Genomic DNA, 25,784 nt, shown 5'->3' on the forward strand with positions numbered 1-25,784 from the left:
AAAGTATAAATTAAATAAATTAAAAACTTACACTTGATTTAAAAAACCCAATCTAAACCCCCCTACCTGGGTTAGCTGAACAACATGCCACAGCTTTCCAAGGAGCCCAGTGCTAAACCTCTGCAAGGGTGAACCAAAGGCAGAAAGGTGGTGACTGGGGTGTTGGAGGCAAAGCTTTGCTACTAACAGAGTGAGTGCAGCATTTCTGTAGCGATGAGACGGAAGTTGTGTTTAAATGGACAGCCTTGATGTGACAATGACCTTGAGTAGTCAGAATACTAAAGCGCTGTTCAAGCTCAAGTCCATTTATAATTTACCCTTGGTGTGTGTGAGTGTGTGATAAGAAGAAATGATTTAATCAGCTGATTACTTCTGTGTCCTGCATGAACATATGCTAAGCTTCATTTGTGAACTTATGTGCATCGAATCGGACATTTTTTGATTAAGCTCTTAATCACACTATTAATAACGAGGTTGTAGAGAAAACTGCACTCTTTTTGACTAGTAAGGCTAATATTATACATCTCCAGTCACTACTACTAAGTAGGCTGGTTTGAGCCATGCAACTCTGTTTTCGGCCCTGTTTTTCTAGATAAAATATGCTCTAAATTATTTACATTTAGTCTAACCTTCAGGAAGCAGAAGCTAATTGGTAGTGTTTCTGATTATCTTTTTAGCTCAGAGCTATAACACAGGTACCTGTAGAGATGCAAGACAATTTTTCAGTGCATTACTAAATTGTTGAAAAAAGTAAGATGACAAGCCTCTTCTCTGGAAAGACCAAATTCAAGTTACCTGCTATAAATAAGACTGGATCAATTTTCTTTTAAATTCAGGATAAGGTTCAAGTCAAACTCTCACCTACTTCTAACCCAAAACAATTAATGATATCTATTAATTGCAGACTAATGCCTGACAAAGAAATGTACTCATGCATGAATGTGTCCATCCACGTCCATCCAACCCCCCCAAAAAAAACCAACCTTTTCCATTTGGGTTTAATATAACCTGAGCTGACAGCCCAGTCCGCTCTCACCTACGTGGGAATGTTGATGAATTGTGTTTTTTTCTTAAATTGGATGCATGCACCAGGCAATTTGCAATTTATACAAGGAAATGTCTGTATAAATTGTATTGAAGGGCAGCAGATTTAAGTGCCACAGGCAAATTACAAACCAATAAACCACTGACATTTGACAGGTAACGTTAATCTCAGACAGCAGCTAGTATACTGAGGGTGTGCTCCCCAGTTTCATTTTGTGGTTATAAGCAACCTCCTGCTGTAAAAGAAGGTTGATTATGTTGTAAGCTAAAGTAGGATCTGAAAGCCGGATTTCTAAGATTAAAAGGTGGATTTGGACTTAAAAGTTTTAAAATTATTTAACATTTAACTGACGAGTTCTGTGATTTTGAGAACAGTTAATTTGGTGAGTCCAGCAAAACCCAGAAAAGGAGGGTAATACACAATAATCTTACAATCTTTGATTTATCACTATCTGTTCATTGGTGTGACTTGAATCTAATATGATGAAGTTAATCGTAACTGAAGTCAATTTACCCAACTTGATCCCCACCTCCTGCAGCCATGTGCCCATGTGCAAGACACTTCAGGCCATTGCACACTGAATCCATTTTGTTCCTTCTGAATATGAAGGAACATTAAAAATAAATACGATCTCATGTTATGTCAATGATGTTTGCATACTGACTTTGCGTGTGTGTGTGTGCGTATGAATAACTTGTTGTTGAGGAGAGGAAAGATGGGAGTCAGGAGGGGTGGGGGGTTGTATCACATGTCCAGATTATTTAGTGGATGAGAGTTGTAGAAGGGTGTAACAAACACTGTGGGGATCTTATGCAACGGCACAATTATCCAGGAAACAAACAGTCAAAACATCTTCTAAAGACAGGCAAAAAGAACAAACCACCCACTCTTGGTGTCCACAAGCACTTCATCCTTTAATCTTGGGCAGCACAGAGACTCTTAAACTCAAAATTTACACTTTCCATTCGTCCGAAACACTTTTGAAATCCTCCACTCTTCAATGTGTCAGTCCTTTGTCTCTCCTCACACACTACACACCAGGGTCACATGTGCTAGCAATCAATCAAGTTGCTTTGACAGCTCCCATAGCATCGAGTCACTTCACAGCCACAAGTTACATCGGAAAAGTCAATCCTATAATTTCCAAACCATCTCAGACTTCTAAATCCTGGATTCACCTGTCAATAGCCTGATATGGCAGAATGCATATTATCTTTTACCTGCTATGACAGATTATTCAACAGAAGTTATGGAAATTGAACTCAGGAAAACTATTTTTGTAATTGTCAATTATAATGAAAACTTACATGATTGGCAGGCAATAATAAGTAGTGACCAAGAATAGTTTGTCAAAGCACACTTCATCACCAGTTAGATTTTCTTTGTTATTTTTTGCTTGCTGCCATTCTTCAAAGCTCACTTTGCAGTGTGGATGTGGTTATTAACTTTTAGTAAAGGCCAGGGTTTTTTGTATCTACCTGAATAATAACAAAGAAGAGGATTAATTGGCTGGTGGGCGAGTAAAATAGAAATGTCATGCAGGAGGCAGTAGTATTATATCTGAGTGAGAGCCCCCAACTACTGATCCCTGTATTAATAATGCAACAGGACCCATAGGGCAGTCATCTGTTTGCAGAACCCTCTCCAACAACACACATCTACACACACAGACAGACCCATGTGCAGGCATGCATACAAGAAAGCTTATGGGTATGAACTTTTCTTTTTGACTAAGGTTTCCATGCAAAGCTTTGTGAGACTGTTTTCATTTTTGTAAAGAGAGCAAATACTACTACTGCATAATACATGTAATAATACTTAATAACAATTGTTAACATTTAGGCGTCGTTCTTCCAAAGATTTTGCTAACTAAATTGACTAAATTGAAACTTACAGTGTTGCAAGGAATGGCTCTCCTTGTAATCCCATGTATGCCTTTAAGGTATAGTTTCTCTTCATTCAGCTTTGTTGTCCTTGTTTTAAGTTTATATTTGTCTTTTTGAGTCAGTCTTTGATAACTTGCTTTGTCAATGCATTTTGTACATCTGGGATATAGCAACTACAAGCTTATTTTAATAATACATGTTAACATTGTGGCAAGTTACCTGATGGTATACATATATTGTAAGCATGCTGAATAAAGTGCTCATTGGCATGACAATGTCAATTTTCTATTTTAGGTAAATTACTTGGTTTAAAGTTTAAGGAAATGTCTTGTTCTAAAGTTATGTCATGTTATTTTAAGATTTTTTTCAAACTTTCTTTCAGCTTTAAAACTATATTTTGTAAAATGTACATGTATTCTAGGTTTAGTATAGCAGCAGTTTTAACTTTTCAGAGGGGTTTTCATGAAATAGTTATATGACTAATGTTTTTGTAAGTTTTTTATAATGAAAGGACTAAATAACATTTTCCTCTAAGTGAAAACACTGATCTATCAAAAGCAATTCACATTTCCAACATTTTGTATTTTGTAGTTCTCTTTCAAAGTTTTTAACATAACCTTGTTGTCACTCGTTATCCACTTTCATATTCAGAGTGGATAATAACCACATTACAGAGAAACTTCTAGTTAGAAAAGCTATGGTACTAAGAGTCCAACCCTCTTAATGTGGGTCATGGAGGTGGATTCACAGATTCTGGATTATGCAGTGTTTTCTTTGTGCTTAAATTGAATACAGCACTGACGGTTGAAAATATTACCTGAGGTGGGAGATGGGCGGTGGGGGTGGACTGTCAATCATGTTCTACAATTCTACAATTCTACAATTCACTTAGCAGACGCTTTTATCCAAAGCGACGTACATCAGAGATGTTTAGTACAATTCCTATACAAATGCTGGAGCTTCAAGATCTTTGTACAATTATTTAGAGTTGATGGATTATATTGATGGCTTGCGCCCCGTGATGCCTGTTAAAATATAGTCTGCATACTTTTTGTTGTTCAGTGTGGTTAAGAAAGTTCTTCATATTGACTTATTTACAAGGCAAAGGTTTCTCTACTCAAGGGAGTATTTCACATCTCTCAGATGAGGCGACACCATCAAATGTTGCCTCCTCTGCCCTCCTATATATCAAGGGTACTCACTTGGAGAGAAAAAAGACAAATGAAGGACAAATCTACCCTGGGTTTGTTATTGTTAAAACATATTATTTGATGTAGTGGCAGAGTTAAACTTAGTTTATGACACTGTGTGAATATGTATTCTTAAATTATGCTTGCTATATTTTAGAAATCTGGATGGAACCCAAATTTTTCTAAAACAAAATCCCTCTCGGTGCAACAAAATCTACAAACAGTGTTTTTTTGTCCTATCAAGGGTATTATTCCGTTATTCATGTTCATACTTAAATAATTACTTTAAGTGTTTAATGGCAAAAATAATGGCCGAAAATAATTTTCCTGGAAATAAATTAAAGAAACAAGGCTGTGTTTATCCTGTAGCTGTTTACCCTCTAAAGAAGAGTTATGTTGGAGCTGTGATTCATATTTCATAATATGACTTCAAGAGGAGCTAAAGGATAGCTTGTAATATGAGCTGAGAATACCAATGGGGTGGCATAATTATTATTTGAGATAAAATGAATTTCCATTTGTGTTTACTTTCACTAAAGAAGCATAACAGCTGAAGTTGGAGTAAATCTTTTTATAAGGAAAAGAAAAACTATTTTTTCCAAGGTTTAAAAATGTTTTCTATATGTACATTTTAGAATAATTATTTAATTAAAAAAACATTGATCAACATTATTTAACATCATAATAAACAATTATAATTTAATAGTTCTTAATTTTGCGATATTTTTTGGGGGTTAATTCCATTTTAAGACCAATTATGTTTACAACTTTTGATCAAATCTGTGTCATTGTCAACAGTGTCAACCGAAGAGATCCCATCATGATCATGGTGATGATGACACGAGTATTCAGATGTGTTAGGGAGGCTGATAGGCAGGATGTGATATCTCCCCTTTGGAGTCTAACACTGGTGAATTAGTGACTCGATGTGATGAACAGTGGACTTTTGAAGGACTCAACCCAGACACTTATGAGATGGAATGGAGGGGACTACAGTGGAGAAAGTTAGTAACAATCCACACCAGAATGACAAAATGACAGCAGAAGAGGATGACTGGTTTTGAAGTTAGACAGCTGCATGATGAGGGGTTGGTTAAGGTCAAATCTGGTTGGTTTAAAACTAAGTGGTATAAGAGTAAACACCTTCATTGGGAGAGAAAGATAGAGTGATGAATGAATGATAGTTATTGATGAAAGAGAAGAAATTAAATCAGACTTCCTGCTTAAACTTGCGTTAAGCTTTATATACATATCTACATAAGTTATTGTATTTTACTTGGTTTTTCATTTTCTGAAATTATATATTCGTACACGTTTTAATTTACTTGGAATTTAATTCATGCCTTACGTTGGCTGCAGTTTAAATGAAGTCCTAGGTATGTGTTGGTTCAATGGTTTATCACTTTCTAAATAATGTTTGATCATGTCAATATATTTGTAGTTAAATGGGACTGATTTTGAATAATTTAAAACATTTGGCTAATTTATCCCTTTCAAATTTCCTGAATGCTTTCCTTAGGAGAAGATGTTCATATTGCCCACTGTCAAGATGATCCTCCCCCCAAAGAAGTGGCCTGTGAGGTGGCCTGTCCTGCAGACTGTGTGGTTGGCTCCTGGTCTCTCTGGTCGCTCTGCTCCCACAGCTGTGCTTCCAAGTCAGCAGAAGGTCGACAGAGCCGCACTCGCACTGTGTTGGCAATCCCAGGAAAAGGTAAAATTGAATTCATCCCCTCTCACATCATTTAATATTTTCACGTGTGTTCTTATTAAACCAGGACTTTGTGTTTTATTGGCTGTGCAGGTTTTGCAAGAATTCAAAACTTAAGTAAGGGAGTAATTTATTGAATTGAAATGTATTGCTCGCCGGTGTCGTTTGAATGTGTATGAATGGGATTAGTTACTTCTGATGGTCTCATCACTATAGCAACCTCTGCCATCAGTGTGTGAATGGGTGTGAATGTGTAGGTGTGACATGCGATGTTAAAGCGCTTTGAGTAGTATGAAGACTAGAAAAGCGCAATATAAGCTCAAGTCCATTTACCATTGAAATTGATTATAGAATACTGTTATAGAATTGAAATGTATTGATTGATAGTCACTGTCATAGTGATAGTCATCAAACTTGTAAAACCACAGACTGACACTAATCTCATCTCAGCAAATAAAATGAAAAATGATTAAGGCCTTTGAATATTGTAAACATGCTGTCAATTTACACTGTCTGTATTTTTATAGTCATCAGTTATTTTCGACATTTGTCATTACAAATTATATATATTATATTTTTACGAGTTGATCTTCGCAGGAAAATGCAAGGACTCTTGCATTTGTGCATTATCTGTGCAGAAATATTGTTTTTATTTTCAAGTAAGAAAGCATTGCCTTGGCAGCCTACTACCCATTATCCCTGGTAACAAAAGCACATTTTTCAATTGCAGCTGATGAAAAAAGTATAATTATAATACAAACTATGTTGTCTATTACTATGTTGCTGGCTTAATTCTGTAAGAGAATGTGTGTGCTGTACAATTATTTTTAGGTGCCTGATTTGAAGAATTTATAAAAGCATGAGAGATGAAGAGATTAAATGGATTTGATGTCAAAAAACACCTTGATATATATTTGTACAAAACTGCCAGGTCTCATGCATTGACCGTGAGAGTCACGCAATTGAGCATCTTCACAGTCACACACACTAATCCTCCTATTTTACATAGTGAGAATCAGAAATAGTTCCTTTTTAATTGTCTTACTCAGAAATGAGCCCTAACCAATCATCGGTCTTCATGCCTGAATCTACCCAACCGAATGAAAAGCAATAAGTACCAATCAATCAGAGGCCGAGTAGGGCAGGTCATGCCGTCAACACCTGAGAGAAGAATACTATCTTTTGCGCGACAGGCTTGGAAACCATTCACAAAATAATGTGAGCTGAATAATGCTATGATCGTCTTTCAGCTGAAGGGGAAGGTCATATGGTAGTTCTATCAAGTGAGACAAGTAAACAAATCAAACAAATATTTATTTTACATATGTGATAATGAGTTATTGTCAGAGAATCTTTGGCACTTGAACTCAACAAGATGTCTGCCCTGAGCGGCAGCAGGATCTGCCCACTCCTGAAGTCCAGACCCTCGTGCTGGAGGCGTTAGGTAATGTCATTGGGTTGATCGAATGGTGGCTGATGTTGAGGTCTGAAGCTGATGGGATGAAGAAGGTGATGAAACTGCGAAGGCTTGGTTGTGATGGGGAGGTGGAGGGTCACAAGTAACAATGTTATGAATGAACTGGTGGAAGAGAAAGCCATATTTAAAAAAGACAGCAGCAAAATGAAAGGCTAACAATAAGGTAGTAGAGCAGTGCTTTTGAATATATGTTAGCAGGTGATGTGAACAGCTGACGATTACAGGAAAATGGGTGAGCTTGCGTGAAGAAGTGCATAGTATGAGAATGAACAATAATACCAGCATGCAGAATAGAGTCTTTCTGACCAGTCTTTTGCTAGCGCTACATTTAACCGACTCGTTTTGGTATGAATTTTATTATTTTTCTAGATATATTAAATTCCTAAATAGTCACTTCGAGTTGGAGTAAGTTAACGTTTCACAGCCTGGTGAACAGCAGTGACTTCAAAAAGGACAGGTTGCTGCATTTCAGTGTCAGATTGGATTTAAAAACAGATATGACTAATTTGCTTGTGAGCTGAAGTCTACCCCATTCTGTATGTATTTAAAGTTCATAAATAACTGTTTAAACTCTAATTGAAATTTTCTTGTTTTATCAGATTTTACAATTATTTTCATTTCTACTTGCTGATCCATTATGAACAATAATGCAGGAACTTGGTTTTTAAGTTGCAAAAGAAATTGGACGGGGAGAGGGGCTGCCTGAATAATGACACCACAGCAGTCTAATCTTCATATATATTCATTCTTCGAATATATTTTTCAACATTCCTTCTCGTCACTAATTTACTGATAATGTTTCTTGCATGTTCACTGGTATATTCCGAGTAAAGACAGAGAGGGAGGGAGCACGAGGAGGCCAACAGGGGTGGGGAAGTAGCTGGCATGGAGGTGAGTGAGAAAATGAGCAAATATTGATGTTATGGCATCACAACAGTCTCATCCTAATGTTAATTTAAAAGGAGTTATTACTCCTAATCTGGCTTCAAACCGCCCCTGAACTCACACTCCACACCTTTAGTGCAACTTGGCAGCCCGGATTTGTAGAAATTTTTACGTGTTATTGATATGTGAGACATGTATAAGCATTAGTTTCTTAGTGCGCGTTTGTGTTTGTATATAGGTAGGATAAAATGAAACGTGTGTGCAACGACGGACAAATAATGTAATACTATTAACATTACATGATGCGCTAGCTTTGGACATTTTAATGGCATGCCAGACGGTAAGTTAAAATAAAATATGGTGACTAACTCAGGCAATGTTTTGAGTTAATGTTTACATGTTATAGAAAGAGGTATCTTTAAGTCTGATGGAGATAGGGAGCGAGCTTTCTCCAGCCCGCTAGCTGCAGCTGACTGATATCCAGCGCTGTGGGCGTTTGGCAGGCAGACGTTTGCTGTAAAATCTCCTAAGTCAAATATATTGCAGAATAAATTGTGATGGTTCATAATATTCTGTGTTATCCCAACAGCACACACAGCGGCTCAGATGAGCTGAATGAAAAGTGACGATCAGGGATTGCGCTGCCGCTGTAACTCATTTCAACACTACGCAACTGTGCATGTGCGCCTTTCTCCTGTGATAGGGTGCGTTTGATTTATTGTTCAGGGACGTTCGATTTCACAACACTTGACCACGGACTTCATTCATGTCATTTGCAACAGGTAAAGACAAACCTTATATGAGTGGAGGGAAATCAGAACAATTTTAGAAACAATGTTTTTTTTTTTTTTTTTTAAAGATTGATTTTTGTGCTTTTGTGCCTTTAATGGAGAGATATGACAGTGGATAGAGTCGGAAATCAGGGAGAGAGAGTGGAGAATGACATGCGGGAAAGAAGCCACAGGTGGGAAGTGAACCCGGGCCGCCCGCTTGAGATGACAGCCTCCATACATGGTTGTCTTCTGTTTGTTCATAAAAATATGTTCTTTTAGTGTCAAATGTTCTGAAAAGTCAGAGACAGAAGAATACTGTTCAGATGTTAAATGAAGGTGCTTTGAATGAAAAAAAAAACAAATTAACAAGTTTCCTACTCCATATAGGTAGCCTTCTAAAATATTTAAAAAAAAATGTAAGGAGGCCTGAGGCCAAGGAGAGTTTACTAATGTGCAGCGATGGATGTTGTTGAGTTGTAAACTACTTTCACCCCTGGTGATAGCTAAATTATTTTGACCATACCATAATGGGTCACAGACAATAAATGATAACATGAAAATAATTTAATCATTAAATTAAAAGAAATGTCTGTGGGAGCAGATCCCAATTGATTTACTTTGCTTGATTGCCTTGTGTCAAATGCCTACGTCCAATCTCACAACAGTGACAGTCAGAATGTGACAGATAGAGTGGTGATCCTGTAACGGCCATGACTTGAGCCCTGTGCCTTAATCATTGCTCCATTGACTAAATGAAACTGCTATCAAGGAATTCCTTTATATGGAAACAAAAAGAAGAGACTAAAAAGGCTGAACTTGCAGCATTACTCCATTTGCAGTTGTTTCTGAATGTGTGTGTGATTTTTGAATTGTTTTGTTTATGTATTTGCAGCCATTTGTTGTGAGTGCAGTTGTTTCTGCTTTTTTCAGCACCTTTGTGTCTTTTGCATCGCACCTAAACTCTATACCAGTATATTTTATACACTCCCTGAGAAGACATTTTGAATGATTGACTGAAAAACTGTGTTGTGTTTTTAAATGTGGAAAATTGTCAAACATGGGAAAACTTGCCTGAATTGATTTGGTCTACTAGATGTTTTGTGATAGCTCATGTTGTCATTCAGCTAATATTGTTACAGATTGAGTTTATGCCACTATACTGAATAGTGCATCCTGCACCCTCATTGGTGTTTCCATTGGTGATTCCCAGCTGGACTCATTAGTTGATGAACCCCCAACCCCCCCCCCCCCCCCCCCTTGTACTTATACCATTTTTAACTATGTAGCATACACAGCCAGTACCTCATCTGAAGAACACATATTGGTTAACAATTATTATTTTATTTTTTATCAAAGAAAGGTATTGCACTGCCACTGATGTTAATAAGGAAACAGTGAGCAAGGACTAAGTCATTGTGATTTTGATGTTGGCAATGTAAGAAATGTTCAGAGAATTTGAGTTATTTTATGTGTCATTCAAATTACTACAAGTTGTTACTATGATTTATTTTGTTTCTTACAGTCAGAGCTTATTTTAGAAGCAGAAATTATTTTAGATTTTGTGTAAGTCATGTTTTCATTGTTGGAAGAGCACTTGTTGAAGTTTTCACAGAAAACTTTGAACGTTGTCCACTCGGATTATGCAGCATTGTATTGTTGAATACATTAGTCCTCCTATCTTTGACTCTGTGGTTCTTAACTGTGTGTTTATTGCCAGAAGGGAAGAATTGTCCAGCAACTTCAGGCCTCGAGGAGTGGAGGGTCTGTAATGACCATCCTTGCATGGTGTTCTACTGGGAGGCCTCAGTCTGGGGCCCGTGTATTGAAGATGCCTCAATGAATATCAATGGGTCCAACGTCTGGAATGGGACCCATTCCTGTGCGATGGGTGTTCAGTTCCGTGATGTGAGTTGCATGAAGATGAACGTTGGACCTGTCCAAAGTAAAAGGTAAGATGTAATGATAGGCTGAAGGCATGTTGTTGAAGAAGTTATATTATAGTCAGTCAGCAAATCAATAAGTTGTCTCCTTCCTTACTTTGTTTTCTCCCCAGGACAATGCTCTAACCCCTCTTAAAATGAGAATAACAACCCAGAAAAACTATAAAAATAAGATCAACATATGACCATGAGTCACAGGAAATTAATCACAATCTCGATCATGTTTAAATGTTCGAATGAATGAAACTTTGCAGGGCTGAAATGGTGCAGAAACAACTGTCTAGTGCTCATGTTTAGAAAAATATTAAATAAATGCATTCGTTATTGTGTATAAGACACAAACAGGACAAAAAGACTAGATTAGAATCATAAAGTTTGGTGACGACTAATAAACAGCGAATAGGGCAATTTTTACTTTTTAATGTCGAGCTGCACGTGATCTGCAGATCATTCATGTTACAAATAGGAAGTAAATGTGTGTGAGTTTGTGTTGGTTGGGTGTTTAGCTTGGGTTGCATTTGAAGGTATCTTGTGGGCATAAATTTTACATGCCCCGAAATGCCTTGAATACGATACATTAAGAGAAAAAATTCTGGACCTCACTATTTTCTAAAGCCAGGTTACGGCCCGGGACACCGCACAAAAAAAAGGAATTCTAGACTGCTTAAATTGTTTCAGTTCAATAGCTCAACAACCAACATGATTTGCGAGAATGAGATGATGAAATGTTTCGTTCTATTGTAGTTTATGCATTTTCTTGTTCGAACCCGACCACTGTTTGTTTGTATGCTTAGATGTTCAGATTCTGCTCGTCCAGAAAACATCCAACCCTGTTTGCTTCCCTGCGAGAAAGACTGCATCGTTACACCCTTCAGTGAATGGTCAGCCTGCCCATCAGCCTGTATGCCAGGTAGCTGTTGCATTTCTATGAACTTAGTTTAGTCATGCCTGTCTAATTGCTCCATATCTTTATGAAAGAAAGAAAGAAAGCAAGAAAGAAAAATAACATAATGTAGTAGTTATTAGTTTACTGAAACAAACAAGTTTTCATTTAAAACCTAATCATAGTCCAAGCACACATTACATGGTTTCAAAACATTATTTTCCTTCAACATGTTTGTAATCATGTATAAACATTATTTTTGTAAGATTGTTTTCAAGTATTATTATACAGATAACTTACACATAAAGTTTACTACATCTAGTAAGTTGATGAATAAGTACAAAAAAGAATTGAAAAGGTTGATGATTGTTATACAAGAATTTCACGTAAGTTGTTTAAAAATTCAAAGTGTTTCAATACAAATGTGCAATGTCCAATAATGTCTCAAGTGTATTTAGTGATTCAATTCAAGAGGAAATGATAGTTGTGATTTGCATTTCCATTTAAGTTACTCATCAAGAGGACACGTTTGTTGTAAGTATCTTGAAAATCAAAAAACACATAATTCTTTTTAAAATAATTGAGCAGGCATCTAGGCTTTGTAAATATGCCTTAGTCTACTGGGTCTGCTTCTTAATTGCACAATTTTCAATGTTTTCTAATTAGTGTTGCGTAATGAGGCTTTGAACATGCCAAATGAAGGTATTATACTGAAGCTGTACTGGAGTGTCTGAAAACTGACTGCAGTGAACTGGAGGATATCACAGCCATAAAGGCTTTAATCAGGTTGGAATCAACTCTGAGACTTCTTGTTCAAGATTGGGGGGCAAGACATTTTGTCTTAGTATCACATTACTTTCATTTTCTCCAGGTCAACATTTAATTAAATATGACTTTTAAACTAACCCACCACTGAACAAAGCCTTTTTGTAAGATTTGTTTTTTAAGATTTTTTTTTGTGCCTTTAATGGAGAGACAGGACAGTGGATAGAGTTGGAAATCGGGGAGAGAGAGTGGGGAATGACATGCGGGAAAGGAGCCACAGGCTGGATTTGAACCTGGACCACAGCCCCCATACATGAGGCGTGCACACTAACCACTGCGCCACCAGCGCCCAGCCTTTTTGTAAGATTGTGTTTTATGTTCAACAGAGAATACAACTGCCACCACACAGTCACGTTACAGGACCATCATTCAGATGTCGGCAAATGGAGGTCAAGAGTGTCCTGACACCCTGTATGAGGAGAGAGAGTGTGAATCACTTCCTGTTTGTCCAGTGTATAGGTAAAAGCATCCTATGTAATCAAATATGTTCTTTTCTTAATTTTAGGAAATAATATTACTTATACTTATTTTATGCCCTAAGCATAGGGTGAAAAGAAAGTTCCTTATTTTAGACTAGTTATTTTAAGTATATATATATATATATGTATACTTCATATATAATGTTAATGGACCATGTGCATTGTATTGTAGTGCTGTATTTGTAGTATAGTACTGTATTTGGTGGGAAATCTTTAGATTTCAATATAAATTGACATGAAGTGGGTCGACCTAGTACTAACAGCAGTATTGATGTAATAATAGGCTTATACTGTATGGAGGATTCCATTTTATTGACACTGTGCAAATGTTTGCATAGGCTGTTGACTTTGATTAATTATAGACAATTTGTGTGTAAAAGCTTGTGGTTTGGCGGTAGAGAAGGTTTGATCCAAAATCCTGAAGTTACATGTCAAATGTCCTTTAGCAAACCACTGAACCCCAAATTTCTCCGATAGTGGTGTTTGAATATGTGTGAATGGCATAGTACTGATGGGCAGTTGGATACTTTGCGTAGCCGCCTCTGCCATCTGTGTTTGAATGTGTGTTCATTTAACATTTATGTAATATTATTTGTAGCAACAAATCTCCTATTTTTCCCCAATTTTTCCTTCAAGCTTTATTAAAACCATTCCAATGGCATGTCAAAACACAGAAGACTATACAATTATACTGATATTTAAACCTATACTATATTGATGGTGTATAACCAAGCACCAGTAGATAAAGAAATATAATGTATTTTGATCTAGTTCCATAAGATTTAGCACTGCAGCCCCAATGATGACAAAAAGTCGTATTCCATGTCTACTAGTATTTTAGTTTATATTTTGGCTATATGTGTTCGTTATTACACACAATATCTAAAAATATTTTGCAGACTTTGCCTGCTATGTATATAAAACCGCAAAAAAAATACTGCAGTGAATAAGTATTTCTGTTTTTATTTTTCCACATAGGTGGAGGACACACAAGTGGAACAGCTGTAAACTGGTTCAAGATTCAGTTCAACGTAGATTACACGGACCAGCAGAAGCCTGTGGAAATGGTGTAGAAACAAGAGGTTGGTTTGATCCCCTATTATCCATCCAGCCATCAAATCATGCAGCCTTCCATCAATTTTTGTTTTTATACATCATCATAAAAGTTATTTAATGACACTTAAAAATTGAAAATATACTGTACTAATCATACCTATATACTGCTTTTCAAGTCTTCTTGTGCTTTTTACACTATATGTCACTTTCACTCATTCACGCGCATTCATAGACAGATAGAAGAGTTATGTAAAGTGTCCATCTGTGTTAAATCATTTCCAATGATACACAGTCACACACCACTGGCTATGCCACTCTGGAGCAATCTGGGGTACAGTGTCTTGCCCAAGGACAACTCGACATGTGGACTGCAGTAGCTTGGAACTGCCAACCTTCCATATGATAGATGAGCAACTCTACCACTTAGTCACAGCTACCCCAACTTCACATAAAGAGCAGATCTAGACTTGACTCTTTACAGATCATTTACATACTGTACATAAAGCAATAATCCACAATGAGCAAGCTCTTGGTGCAATAGTGACAAGGAAAAACCTGACCGGTTATAACATGGTTGGAGTCCCAGTGCGGACCCCCATGGGAGGAAGTCACAATGAACTCTCGAGCCACGAAGGACCTTTGGGCGATGTTCGTCGCCCTGTGCTTGTACGATGGGGTGTTTCAAAGGGGTTGGAATGAACCAGCAACAGGAGAGATAAGGTGACAGGTGGTGGTTCCAAGGGCCCTGAAAGAGACAGTTGTCCAAGCAATACATGGAAGCCCAGGGTTTGGACACTTTGGGGTCGGCAAAACACTCAGGCGCCTCCAATTGGGGTTCTACTGGGGTCAACAGAGGCGGGATGTGGAAAACTACTGTCGCAGCTGCAGTTGGCACATGTATGGGCCCCAGAGACAGGTCTCATGCCCATCTCCAACATTTCCCAACAGGGTCCCCAATGTAGAGAGTGGGGATCAACGTCCTTGGATCGCTTCCCCGCACAGATAGGGGGAACCGGTACATCCTCACTGCTATGGACTATTTTACTAAGTGGCTGGAGGCGTACAGCCTGCCAGCTCAGCAGGCAGAGACTGTAGTGGACGCACTAGTGGAGGGAATGTTCAGCAGATTCGGGGGCCTCTGAAATCATCCACACCGACCAGGGAAGAAACTTTGAGTCCTTGGTGTTTGATTGCATGTGTACTGGGCTCCCACAAGATCCGCACTGATCTGCCAAGATGGCACCGCAGATGGTTGCCATGGTACTGTGTTCTCTAGTACTTGTCGTGTTTTTGTTTAATTTAATAGTTTTCTCCTATAAAGAGGAACAAGAAATATAAATACAGAACTTAACAAAGGGATATCATCACTACATTTCACAGTTTGTCATTGATTAAAATACAAAGAGACATTTACACCAGTGTTTCCAGAAACATGAGGAATACCTTGTGTCACTAAGTCTGGGCTGGGTCAGTGACATTATAATGACATTTTCTGAATTATTTAATCGACACATAAATTTGAACAGAACATTTCTCAGCAAAGCATGAAATGTGGACACATTATTGAAAACAAACATCTGACTTGCACTCGTCCATCTTGGCAACTTAAGACATTTTCTGAATGCATCTTTATATGCCACCTGTAACTTTTTCATTTTAGCTTTACTATAATTGCACCACAAGTGGGCAGTATACAGCGGAGTACAGTAAGCTCAGTAACAGCTAAGTTTTAAAATTGTCTGTGCACATTGAACATTTGCGTGCCAGCATATTAGCTTGAGCGTACATTTTGCAGCACTGACGCTGCACATCATCATCATCACTCAAGTCATTCCTGATAATATATCCCAGATATTTGACTTTATCTACCACACTCAGGGCTTGATCAGAGATGAAGAACGAAAGAAAATGTTGCTTTTGATTGTCCTTGGCTTTTACTGTCATGACAATGGTCTTCTTACGGTTATACTTTATGTCACACTGCACTCCATAACTCGAGCAGATTCTTAGAAGTTGCTGTAGGCCAGCACTATAAGGTGACAAGATTACTAAGTCATCAGCATACGTCAAATGGTTAACAATTGTATCTCCCACCATACAACCAGTCTTACAAGCTTTAAGCTGTTCAGAGAGATCGTCCATATACATATTAAAAAGAAGTGGTGACAGAATTCCACCTTGTCGTACCCCATTGGTCACTGAAAAGGGTGCCGATATACTTCTGCCCCATCGAGCCGCGCACATATGGATTGATGCAAATACCAGAAATGCACTATTCTTATCAAATAAAGGAGGACCCCTCTGTTATGTATTTTCATAAATAATTTACAGTGATTTATCCGATCAAAGGCTTTGGACGCATCCTGAAAACACATAAATATAGTCGATTTTTTTCTCCCGTACACGTTAACAACTTCCTACAGAGTATATATATATATATATATATATACACATATCTGTACTGTGTTTATTCTTGAAACCAAATTGGTGGTCTGTTGTTACAATGTATTCCTGAAGGCGATCCAAGTGAATTAGTTCTAATACTTTGGAGAGTATAGCCAGGGCAATTGGTCTGTAGTTCTCAATGCTGGATATTTTACCAGTTTTGTCTTTGACTACTGGTACTAGTTACATAGACAACATAGAATCAGGTAGTACACCATGCATCAAACAAACTTTTTTCACCAGTTTTCACTGAACCAGAAAGGGTAAGTGAGCAGGAGCGCTTGTTAAACTGAGGCAGCGGGGATTAGGCACTGCACTTCCATCCATTCACATGGCGAACGACCGCTCTCTGGCTAACAAGACGAACTGCTGCTCCTAAACACAAGAAACACAAACTTTTGCCGCCCCAGTTTTATTTCCCAAACTTAACAGGCTACTGTTAAAATAACAAACCTTCAGTCTCTCTGTCAGTAACGGTACTCCTCAGATTAAGTACCACTCACACACACGCCCAAAACACACATATAGTGTTCCCAGGTTGAAAGCATGTCTCATTGACCTTTAGAGCTCTCTATTTGAATATGATCAGAAAATGATTAGATTAAATACCTGTGACATTTCAAAACTGAAGTGTGCGTTTGGATATTGCTGTCAGTGGAAAACTGAATTTAAAGATAGATTTTAAGCAACAGACAATTTATGCAGGGTATACTTTATTAGAGGGTAGGTGAAACCATTAATTGGAAGGACATATAAATGTCATACGGAATCAAAAATCATCAATATTTTGGAAATAGGGCCAAATTAGGTGCATAGAAAAAACTAAATAAGGGCATATCAAAAATGTAATGACAGTGAATTATAGAAAATGTTTATGTTATTTCAGAACCCTTACTGTGTTCCTATGCATTACATAATAGCAGTACATGAGTGTTAGATATTGTGTTATATTGCGTAGCATCAGACACTAGCTGTCAACACTGCATCTAGTAAATATGTATTGTGTTTTTGTATTGTGGACAAATCAAAGTGTGGTGCTTTGTATTCACGAGCTATTCACAAAAATCACAGCACTCAAAGTTTTGTCAATCAATGGCTAATGAAGTTTTTTCCTATGTTTTTTTTCCCATTGTAAGATATCCTGCCAGCTCAGGATTTTTAAAATATTGTTTATTTCTGTATAGTTTTGTTTGGGGTAGAGCACTTGGGATAATTAAAAAATTCTAAGATTGCTCCACTCTTTCGTAAGGTGTCAAACTCCGTCTTTTTATGCAGTATGTAGCTTGGTGGGATGATGGTTTCAATTCAGTAGAGAGCTGAGGTTACATTGTATCCATGGTTCTCTGGGTGGAGAGGCCTCTCCACCTTGAGATCGCTCAGAATCAGGTATCAATCAGGAAAAACCAAGGTCATGCACACCTTTGCTTTATGGACACGCCGGTAAACTTCTGTTAACTGTTAAACTCTCTCTGACTTTTTTAGAAAGGGCACTAAATATTTATTTACAAATAAAAAAGCGAGTATTATCCCAGCACCAAGGAGAGATAGAAAGAGTAATTTAAGTAGTAAGCACATACATATGGAAACAAATACAGACACGTAAACTTTTCATTTTTAGGCCTGTTGTAACTTTATAAAGAGTATAAAGAGAAGCAAACTAGATCCTCACACCAAGAAGCTATGCAATGTCTAAAGGATTTCTTAACAAGTCATGTTTTGAGCCAGCATGTCTCAAATCCTTTAAATGGGAGCTCATTGGTGTGCGGATCTTGTTTACTTCTCTTTACCTACAGTATCTGTGTTTTTGGATCCTGGACCCAGTTAGGGATGTGCATGTCTTTTTTAAATTTGGATTTTTCTGTTGAAACTTTGCTAAATTCTCAGGCTGGACAATAAAATGTTAGAACAACACTGCAGCCTACAGTCTCTGCTGACAGTGACAAATAGAGAGTTGGCTGTCTCAAAGGAACCATTACTCATTGGTAGAGGCACATATTGTAATGTAATCTTTGACCTCTGACTAATCAAATCCATAGTAGCTGGATAGGTGTTGACATGTCCTTAACATCTCTCCATATCTCTCCATTTAGATATCTCAATGTTGTGTATGTGTTCAGTGTGTGGTATATGTATATGTCTGCTATTATTTCTCCTTTGAGAAAGCTTTCTGTCTAATGAGATGCACAGGTCCAGTCAGTAGCTGGGTTGTGATGTATCTGTTTTGATCAGATACTGGTTTGTTAATGTAAAATGTAAAATGTTGTCACAAGTTTTTGGATTTCGTGTTAAGCTGTTTTATTTGGATGTCTTGTCAATAAATGATTGGTATGTAAAGTAGTAATACCACTGTAATCAATAATTGTATTATTATTATTATTATTATTATTAATAATAATAATAATAATAATAATAATAATAATATTATTGAACTTTTTGTATTATAATTTAATTTCAAGTTTCAATTTTAAGCTTGTGCACACAAAGTTACATTCATGCAAACACATTTTTTTTTTATTGAAATTGAAATAAAAGATGCATTGACAGAAGGTTAACCAACATTTAAGTTGGTCTTAGCATGAAAGCTCTGTGGATATTCATTATAGCTGTGATTTATGCAGTGACTTTTCAATAGCTACTTTTACTTTTTGACTGAATTCCCCTAAATATAATTATCAAGATGTATAGCTCTTACCTTCCTGTTTAAAGCACAGAGTTTTAAAAATGTTCAATAACTCAACAATGAGACCCTAGTTATGCATTACTTGTATAATTGAAGTGACATCCCTTATGTTTGCAGGAGTCAGTTGTGTTGAGGAAAGTGGGGAATCCGCCAATATGACAGAATGCCTGCAATGGGCTGGCCCCTTGCCCCCTCAAATAAGACAGTGTCGGGTGGCTTGCAAGGATGACTGCACCCTAACGCCATGGTCCAAGTTCTCTGAATGCTCTGGATGTGGCAACTTCCGCAGCCACAAACGTTCACTTACAGGTAAAGACCCTTATATTATTAATTTGGAAATCACAACTCCCAAATATTATTTACCACTTGTAAAACTCAAGTATCTTGCTGTACACCTCCACCAGACAGTTTATTTATTTATTTTTTAAAGATTTATTTTTGGGCTTTTTTTGCCTTTAATGGAGAGACAGGACAGTGGATAGAGTCGGAAATCAGGGAGAGAGAGTGGGGAATAACATGCGGGAAAGAAGCCACAGGTGGGATGTGAACCCAGGCCGCCCGCTTGAGATGACAGCCTCCATACATGGGGCGCGCACACTAACCACTGCGCCACCAGCGCCCTGCACCAGACAGTTTTAATGAACACTAGAACCTGCGATGTGATATGCTATGTAAAAAAGAGTCAACTTTTAGACTCGTTTCCAGAGGCGCTGCTTGTCAACAGGCAAGGCAGGCAACTGCTTGGGGCCCCAGGCCAGTAATTGGCCCTCCAAAGGCTGACAAACTTGAAACCGCAGCAGTCGCTCAAAAAGTGCAAATTTTGAAATTCTGAAATTTTGAAATTCGCTGAAGGAAAATTAAGAGGAATTATCAGTCTGGGAGTGAAAAAATAATGAAGAAGAGCGTCTACACGCTGGCTGACATAATGGTGGTTGGATGGGCCCCCAATTCATTTTGCCTAGGGCCCCAACAGACTCTAGAATCACCACTGCTCATTTAAAAAGTAACCCAGTCACATCCCCTAATCTTAGGGGTTGCTGTCATTTAGGTGTACTTTTCTTTTGTCAAAAAGCCCCTGTGCTTTGACGTGTCGCAGCCGAGTTCAATGTCTTTTCCTGGTTCTGCACATGCTTATGTAACTTTGAACTGTTCCTTTAGTGTTATGTAAGGTCTAAATTCAGTCTCTCAGAGCTTGTTATCCCTTTTTCGGCGCTCACGGCAAAATCTGAATTACATGCTGTAGTTTCACACCAGGCTGGATACTATTTGTCTTCATGAATATTTGATCCCATGCTGGAGGGTTTGTAATAAACATACCCATCCAGGACTAGACTTGCAAAAGAAATTAGCCCACACAATTTTGGCTCAGATCGGCCCCTCAACTCGTCAAACACAACCCACCTTCCATGTAAACCCTTTTAATATGCATTCTTATCATTCCCCCAAATAATTCAAAAGCTGAGAGGTAAGTGCCATAGGGACATTTAATAGTGTGTATTCAGTCTGTTACTGAATCCCTAATAGTCAGAGATGAGTATATTGAATAAATAATGTTCTTATCCAAATATGTAAAAAGTAAACACTTATCAGGGAAAAAAGCTCAGCAAGAATTGATTATACATTTAATATACTCTAGGCTCCATGTATTTAATCTTTAACTCACTGTGTGCAGAGTCATTAAGTTCATTTACCACAATGGGCAAATAGAACGTATTGAATTCAAATACTTGACTTGGGTAGTTACAATTACTCTACTTTATATTATATTCTACTCCACAACCACTGCACTGTAAACACTGTACTTTATATGCTCAGCCGGTTTTCTAAACACATGAACACATGCAAAACCTTAAACATCTAAAGCAATAGAATGCAACATACTAATAGAACAAAGAATATAAAAAAAATCGATACAATTAATATAAAAAAAAATCATACAAAATTCATATAACAGTAAAAAACGTAAAGGACACGTATAGCACAAGTATGGATTACTTTTAATTATAATGGAGTACTTTCTCAAGATGGTAATAGTAGTACTGTAGTAAATGTAGTACTTTACAACCCTCCCTTCATTACATTTCACACAGAAGAGCTACAGATTAAACCTATCAAACTGCTTTTTCCTGCATCTTTATGAAGGGAACTCTCTACCTAACAATGTTATATTATGCTACCATTCAGACTTATCTCACTTACGGCTTGGCCTGACTATGGCTAGCTTGTCAATGCTTGTCATATCACTACAGCCTCTCCTTTCGCTATTTCCATCCCTCCACTTTCCTCTCACACACCTGCCCCTGCTCCTTCTGGTCTCTGCCTGGCAGTATACATCTTTTCTCTCTACCTGTTGCTGCTTGCGAGTGGGTACTGCAGTAGCAAACCACGCCATGCTACAGGGGCTGCAGAGCTTTTACACATTTGAACAAACCTTTACTTTTGAAATTGATTAGCTCACATCTTGATCGGCACACACTGTGCAGGGGGGGGTGCTTTTTTTGGTAATTTGTTTTGGTTTTATGAAGGATAATTGTGTCCCAATAAGGTGCGTAGTTGATGAGATTGACAGGCAGACGAGATGTAACAGATTTTCAAGAAAAATGATAACCTGCCTCAGCTTCAGCTGTTGATAGGTTGACTCCAAGTTAGGGTGAGACAGCATTTCCAGCATGATGACCGCCAGATGACCAGTCCAACCCTCTGTACCCATTCAACTATATACTATCTTAGATTCCAATACATGAAATCAGACTCAGCTACGCAATGTGTTTTACATGGGATGAATTCCAAGAGTTGTAGTTGTTACATTAGATGACAATTGCTTCACAACGAGTTTGACATTTGTTTATATTTTTCTCTCAAATAATTTGTTGGAAAGCAAAACTTACTCATTACGATCTAATTTGTGGTTAAGGAAGTTAGCAGCATCAGAACAATTTTGAAGGATCAAAAGCAATTTAATAAAAATGCAGCAGTTGTAGTGCATATTTCTTGGATCATCTGAGAAAATAAAAAAATATTTGCACATTAACTTGTACTTGTGCGGACATCTCGCCAAATGTGTGCTAACATAACACACACATAACAGTAGGCCGAATCGCTGTTTGCAAGTCATTCTTTCAACGGCTACATTTGAGTCCCTCTCTATCCTCTTTCAAGTAGTTTTGAGTAGATTCTAACAACCCAGTAAAAAACTGTTCTGAGATGTATGTTTGGCTCCCTCTTGTTACCCAGCAGGATAACTCTTAAACCATTTATTCAAAACATTTGACTCCCATACAATAAGTGAAGTGTATGTGCAGGCGTCTGTGGCAATCAATGACTCTGAAGACTAGTACGATTCTTGGCAGATGATTTGTTATCTTAGAAGTTCAGCAAGTAGTAAATTATACCATAGAAAGGGAAGATTGAAAACCTTCTACTTTCATATTCAAATTCTTTCTATTCATCATGTTTAAGATGAAGATCTTGGTTCCTATTGTAATTATGGTATTATAAAGTCTGTTCATGGAGAAAGAGCATAGAGGATGGCAGTCATCCTGTTGTTTTTTGTATTACACTGTTGTATTAACATTTAAAGAGTAATGACTAATTGTTTAAACTAAAACACTTTCATACATGTGTTTCCATAATATGAATAAAGGACTTTTATATTTGTCTAGCAGTATGGTGAGTTTTAAACATTATCTTCTTTGAATTATATTATATCTTTTAGATCTTAACCGCCCTCAAAGGGTTAACTACACTATCCAGCTTTGTTACTTGACCATTTGAAATATCTCTGAGTCTCTTCTCTTTCAGAGTAAGCTTTAGATACCGTAGGCCAATGTGTGAAATTAGACTTGCCGGTGTTTAGATACTATGATGGTCAAGCGTATTGTTTAATTGAATCTGTTGTTTTTTGTTTATGATAATATATGCTCTGGTAATAACCTATATGTTATTATTATTTTCTCACATTTCATTTTATTTTATAGAATGGGATTTACAAATAAAAAGTGATTGATAATGTATTGTCCTCCAAGTAAACCAAAGAATGTAAAAGGATTTCATGGTCCCCACATGGGGCGGTTAATCTCTTATGTTGCAAATGAGAATATGGATCAATGAGCGTGAAAAACAACAACAAGAAACATTCGACCAGGAGTCGGCGATGGGGAAAATTATGTTCGACTATGTAAATCCTTAGTAGGTGACAGGCCCTAATCTATTGTCTACTCAGGATGTAGGACAGACAGGGGTGAAAATAATCAAAAGGGCACCTGCTCCATGCACAGAAAGTCGTCTTACATTTATAGTGAAATAGTTTTGTCTACTGGAAGGGCACCAAAGAGGGCAGGTTACCATTTTTGGTCCACTGGAACACCACCCAGGAGGGCTGGAGGGCTATGATATTTTGTCCACTAAGAGGGAACACTGGAGGGCCCTTTATCACGTTTTGTCCGCTGAAACAGCACCCTGGATTACACTTGATCATGTTTTATCGACCACAGGGGCATCCAAGGGGGCACTTTAGGGCTGTGGGGGGCAATCATCCCCCTTAGTCCACCAGTGAATTCTTTCATGGCCCAACTCTAAGCCACAGCTCTTTAATACAAAAGCACCAAAAAAGTTTGGAAACGTTATATCGGTCAATAATTTGGCCCTTTAATAATACTAATTGGTGTTGTATTTCATATCGTTGGAAAGCCTGATTAGTCACCTTAACAACGAGGTAAAACTTGTAAGGATCTTGGAAGGAGCAACACAGCTAAACATGGGAGTAGGGAGGTTTGCACTCTCCCACAGTAATAAGGGAAAAAAAACACATATTTGCCATTTTTACACTTTATTCATGCATTTATTCATCCACTGTCAGGGACCTCAGTAGCGTGTGGAAGATCCATACGCAGCCACAACAGCTTGGCCCCTCCTCCTCATGCTGTTCACCGGCCTGGTCACATTTTGCTGTGGGGGGGGGGGGCATCCCATTACTCTAAGAATAACACAATCATACAGTGTTATGGGCTCTACTGTAGCACCAGCTACCTGTATTTGCTTGAACAGGTTATATAAATCACACTTGAATGCAGTTTGTTTGTGTTTCCTGTTGGCCTGTGTTGTGCTTTTACTTGTAATGTAGTTGTCAAAGTGAAGGAATCTTTCAGACTTGTATTCCTCAATCAGCCACCAGCAGTGGCGTAGATTGAACAGATTGTTGGTGAATTGCAGTGAGACGGCAGTGAGTTGACACTCTGTGAGGAATGTTTGCAATCAGACCCACTTCAGAAACAGATGGGCTGCTCACTGGGCACACAGGAGGCCGAGGACACCCAGGATCCATATAACAAATAGTGATGCAGGATAAGCGTGGCTGCGGTGCAGCTCCTACTCGTGGCTTTGTGTTTATGTGAGTTTTTCATAGAGTGCGGCCTACTCTGTCTCCATCTGACACTCAGTAACTGTGTTGTTTGGAATGCCGCTAGCGCTTACATTTCAACATCAAGCAACAAAGTGTTTAATTAAATTTAAAGAAATCATTGTATTTTGCTTATTCTTTGGAGACTGCAAAATATTAATGCACATAATGTTATTCCTTGATCTCTCAGGACTAGTGGGATGTTTTAATCATACAACAAGGAAATAACCACTTGAAGATCAAACGTGTGAGAATAAAAATCTATATTGGGATGTGTTGTCTTATAAGTATTCCTGAAAAGAATGCATATACTTTAACTTTTACAAAATCAAGTGTGTTTCCTATTCAATAAAACATATCCTTTCTTAACTCAATATTCTGAGTTAATGAAAATGTTTTGTCTTTTATGAGGCTCCCCAAAACACCGTCTTACATCCTTGATGTAGCAGTGCACATGAGGTGAGTCGTTTAATGGGCCATCCAGTGAATAAAGAAGTTAGGGGAAACAGAATATTGTAATTGAACTTAAATATTTGGCATGGCAGAATGTAGAACGTGAAGATCAAAATGCGTTTGTCTTCCCAATACTACCTTTCAGGGAGACCTATTCTAAAAAATAAGAGATCAAAAACAAGACAAGGTAGACTGAGGGAAAATGGATACACCAGGAAGAGAATACTTAATGCAAAAATAATTCCTGAGCTAAAACACATCTACAGCTATCCATTGTCTTCAATATCTTAACTGTTGTCTAACCCTTGAAACCAAATCTTTCCGTGCACTGCTGATCATTAAAAATGAAACGCAGCCACTTCACGGTGAGGAGTTGTCTGTGAAAAGGGAGGAGAATGAACAAATGTGCATCAGGAGAAAAACATTTTTTAAAGAGAAAAAAGTCCCGTGTTGCCTCCTCTGTGAAAGATTCCTCGGCTGCAGCAATTATTATTTTTTAATTCAATAAAACACAATAAAACACAAAGTCTGGTCTGTATGTGTTATGCATAAAGGGTACATTTGCATACAAATGACATTTAAAATGTCAGAAAATTGAAGTCTTTTTGTTCTTGTTTCATAAATCTCTAATCTTGTTTGTATTGTGAATTCTACTTCCACT

General features: G+C 37.7%; 1 protein-coding gene across 1 annotated transcript in view; it reads left to right on the forward strand.

The window, feature by feature from the left end:
- thsd7ba (thrombospondin, type I, domain containing 7Ba) overlaps nt 1–25,784 on the forward strand; it is a 125,727-nt gene that overhangs the window by 63,984 nt on the left and 35,959 nt on the right. Inside the window, exons 9-14 of the mRNA XM_061053692.1 lie at nt 5,641–5,832; nt 10,682–10,913; nt 11,699–11,814; nt 12,939–13,071; nt 14,070–14,173; nt 19,390–19,581. Coding sequence (XP_060909675.1) covers nt 5,641–5,832; nt 10,682–10,913; nt 11,699–11,814; nt 12,939–13,071; nt 14,070–14,173; nt 19,390–19,581 — 969 coding nt within the window. The remainder of the gene's footprint in view (nt 1–5,640; nt 5,833–10,681; nt 10,914–11,698; nt 11,815–12,938; nt 13,072–14,069; nt 14,174–19,389; nt 19,582–25,784) is intronic.

Source organism: Labrus mixtus, chromosome 13 (assembly GCF_963584025.1).
Source record: "Labrus mixtus chromosome 13, fLabMix1.1, whole genome shotgun sequence".
NCBI lineage: Eukaryota > Metazoa > Chordata > Actinopteri > Labriformes > Labridae > Labrus > Labrus mixtus.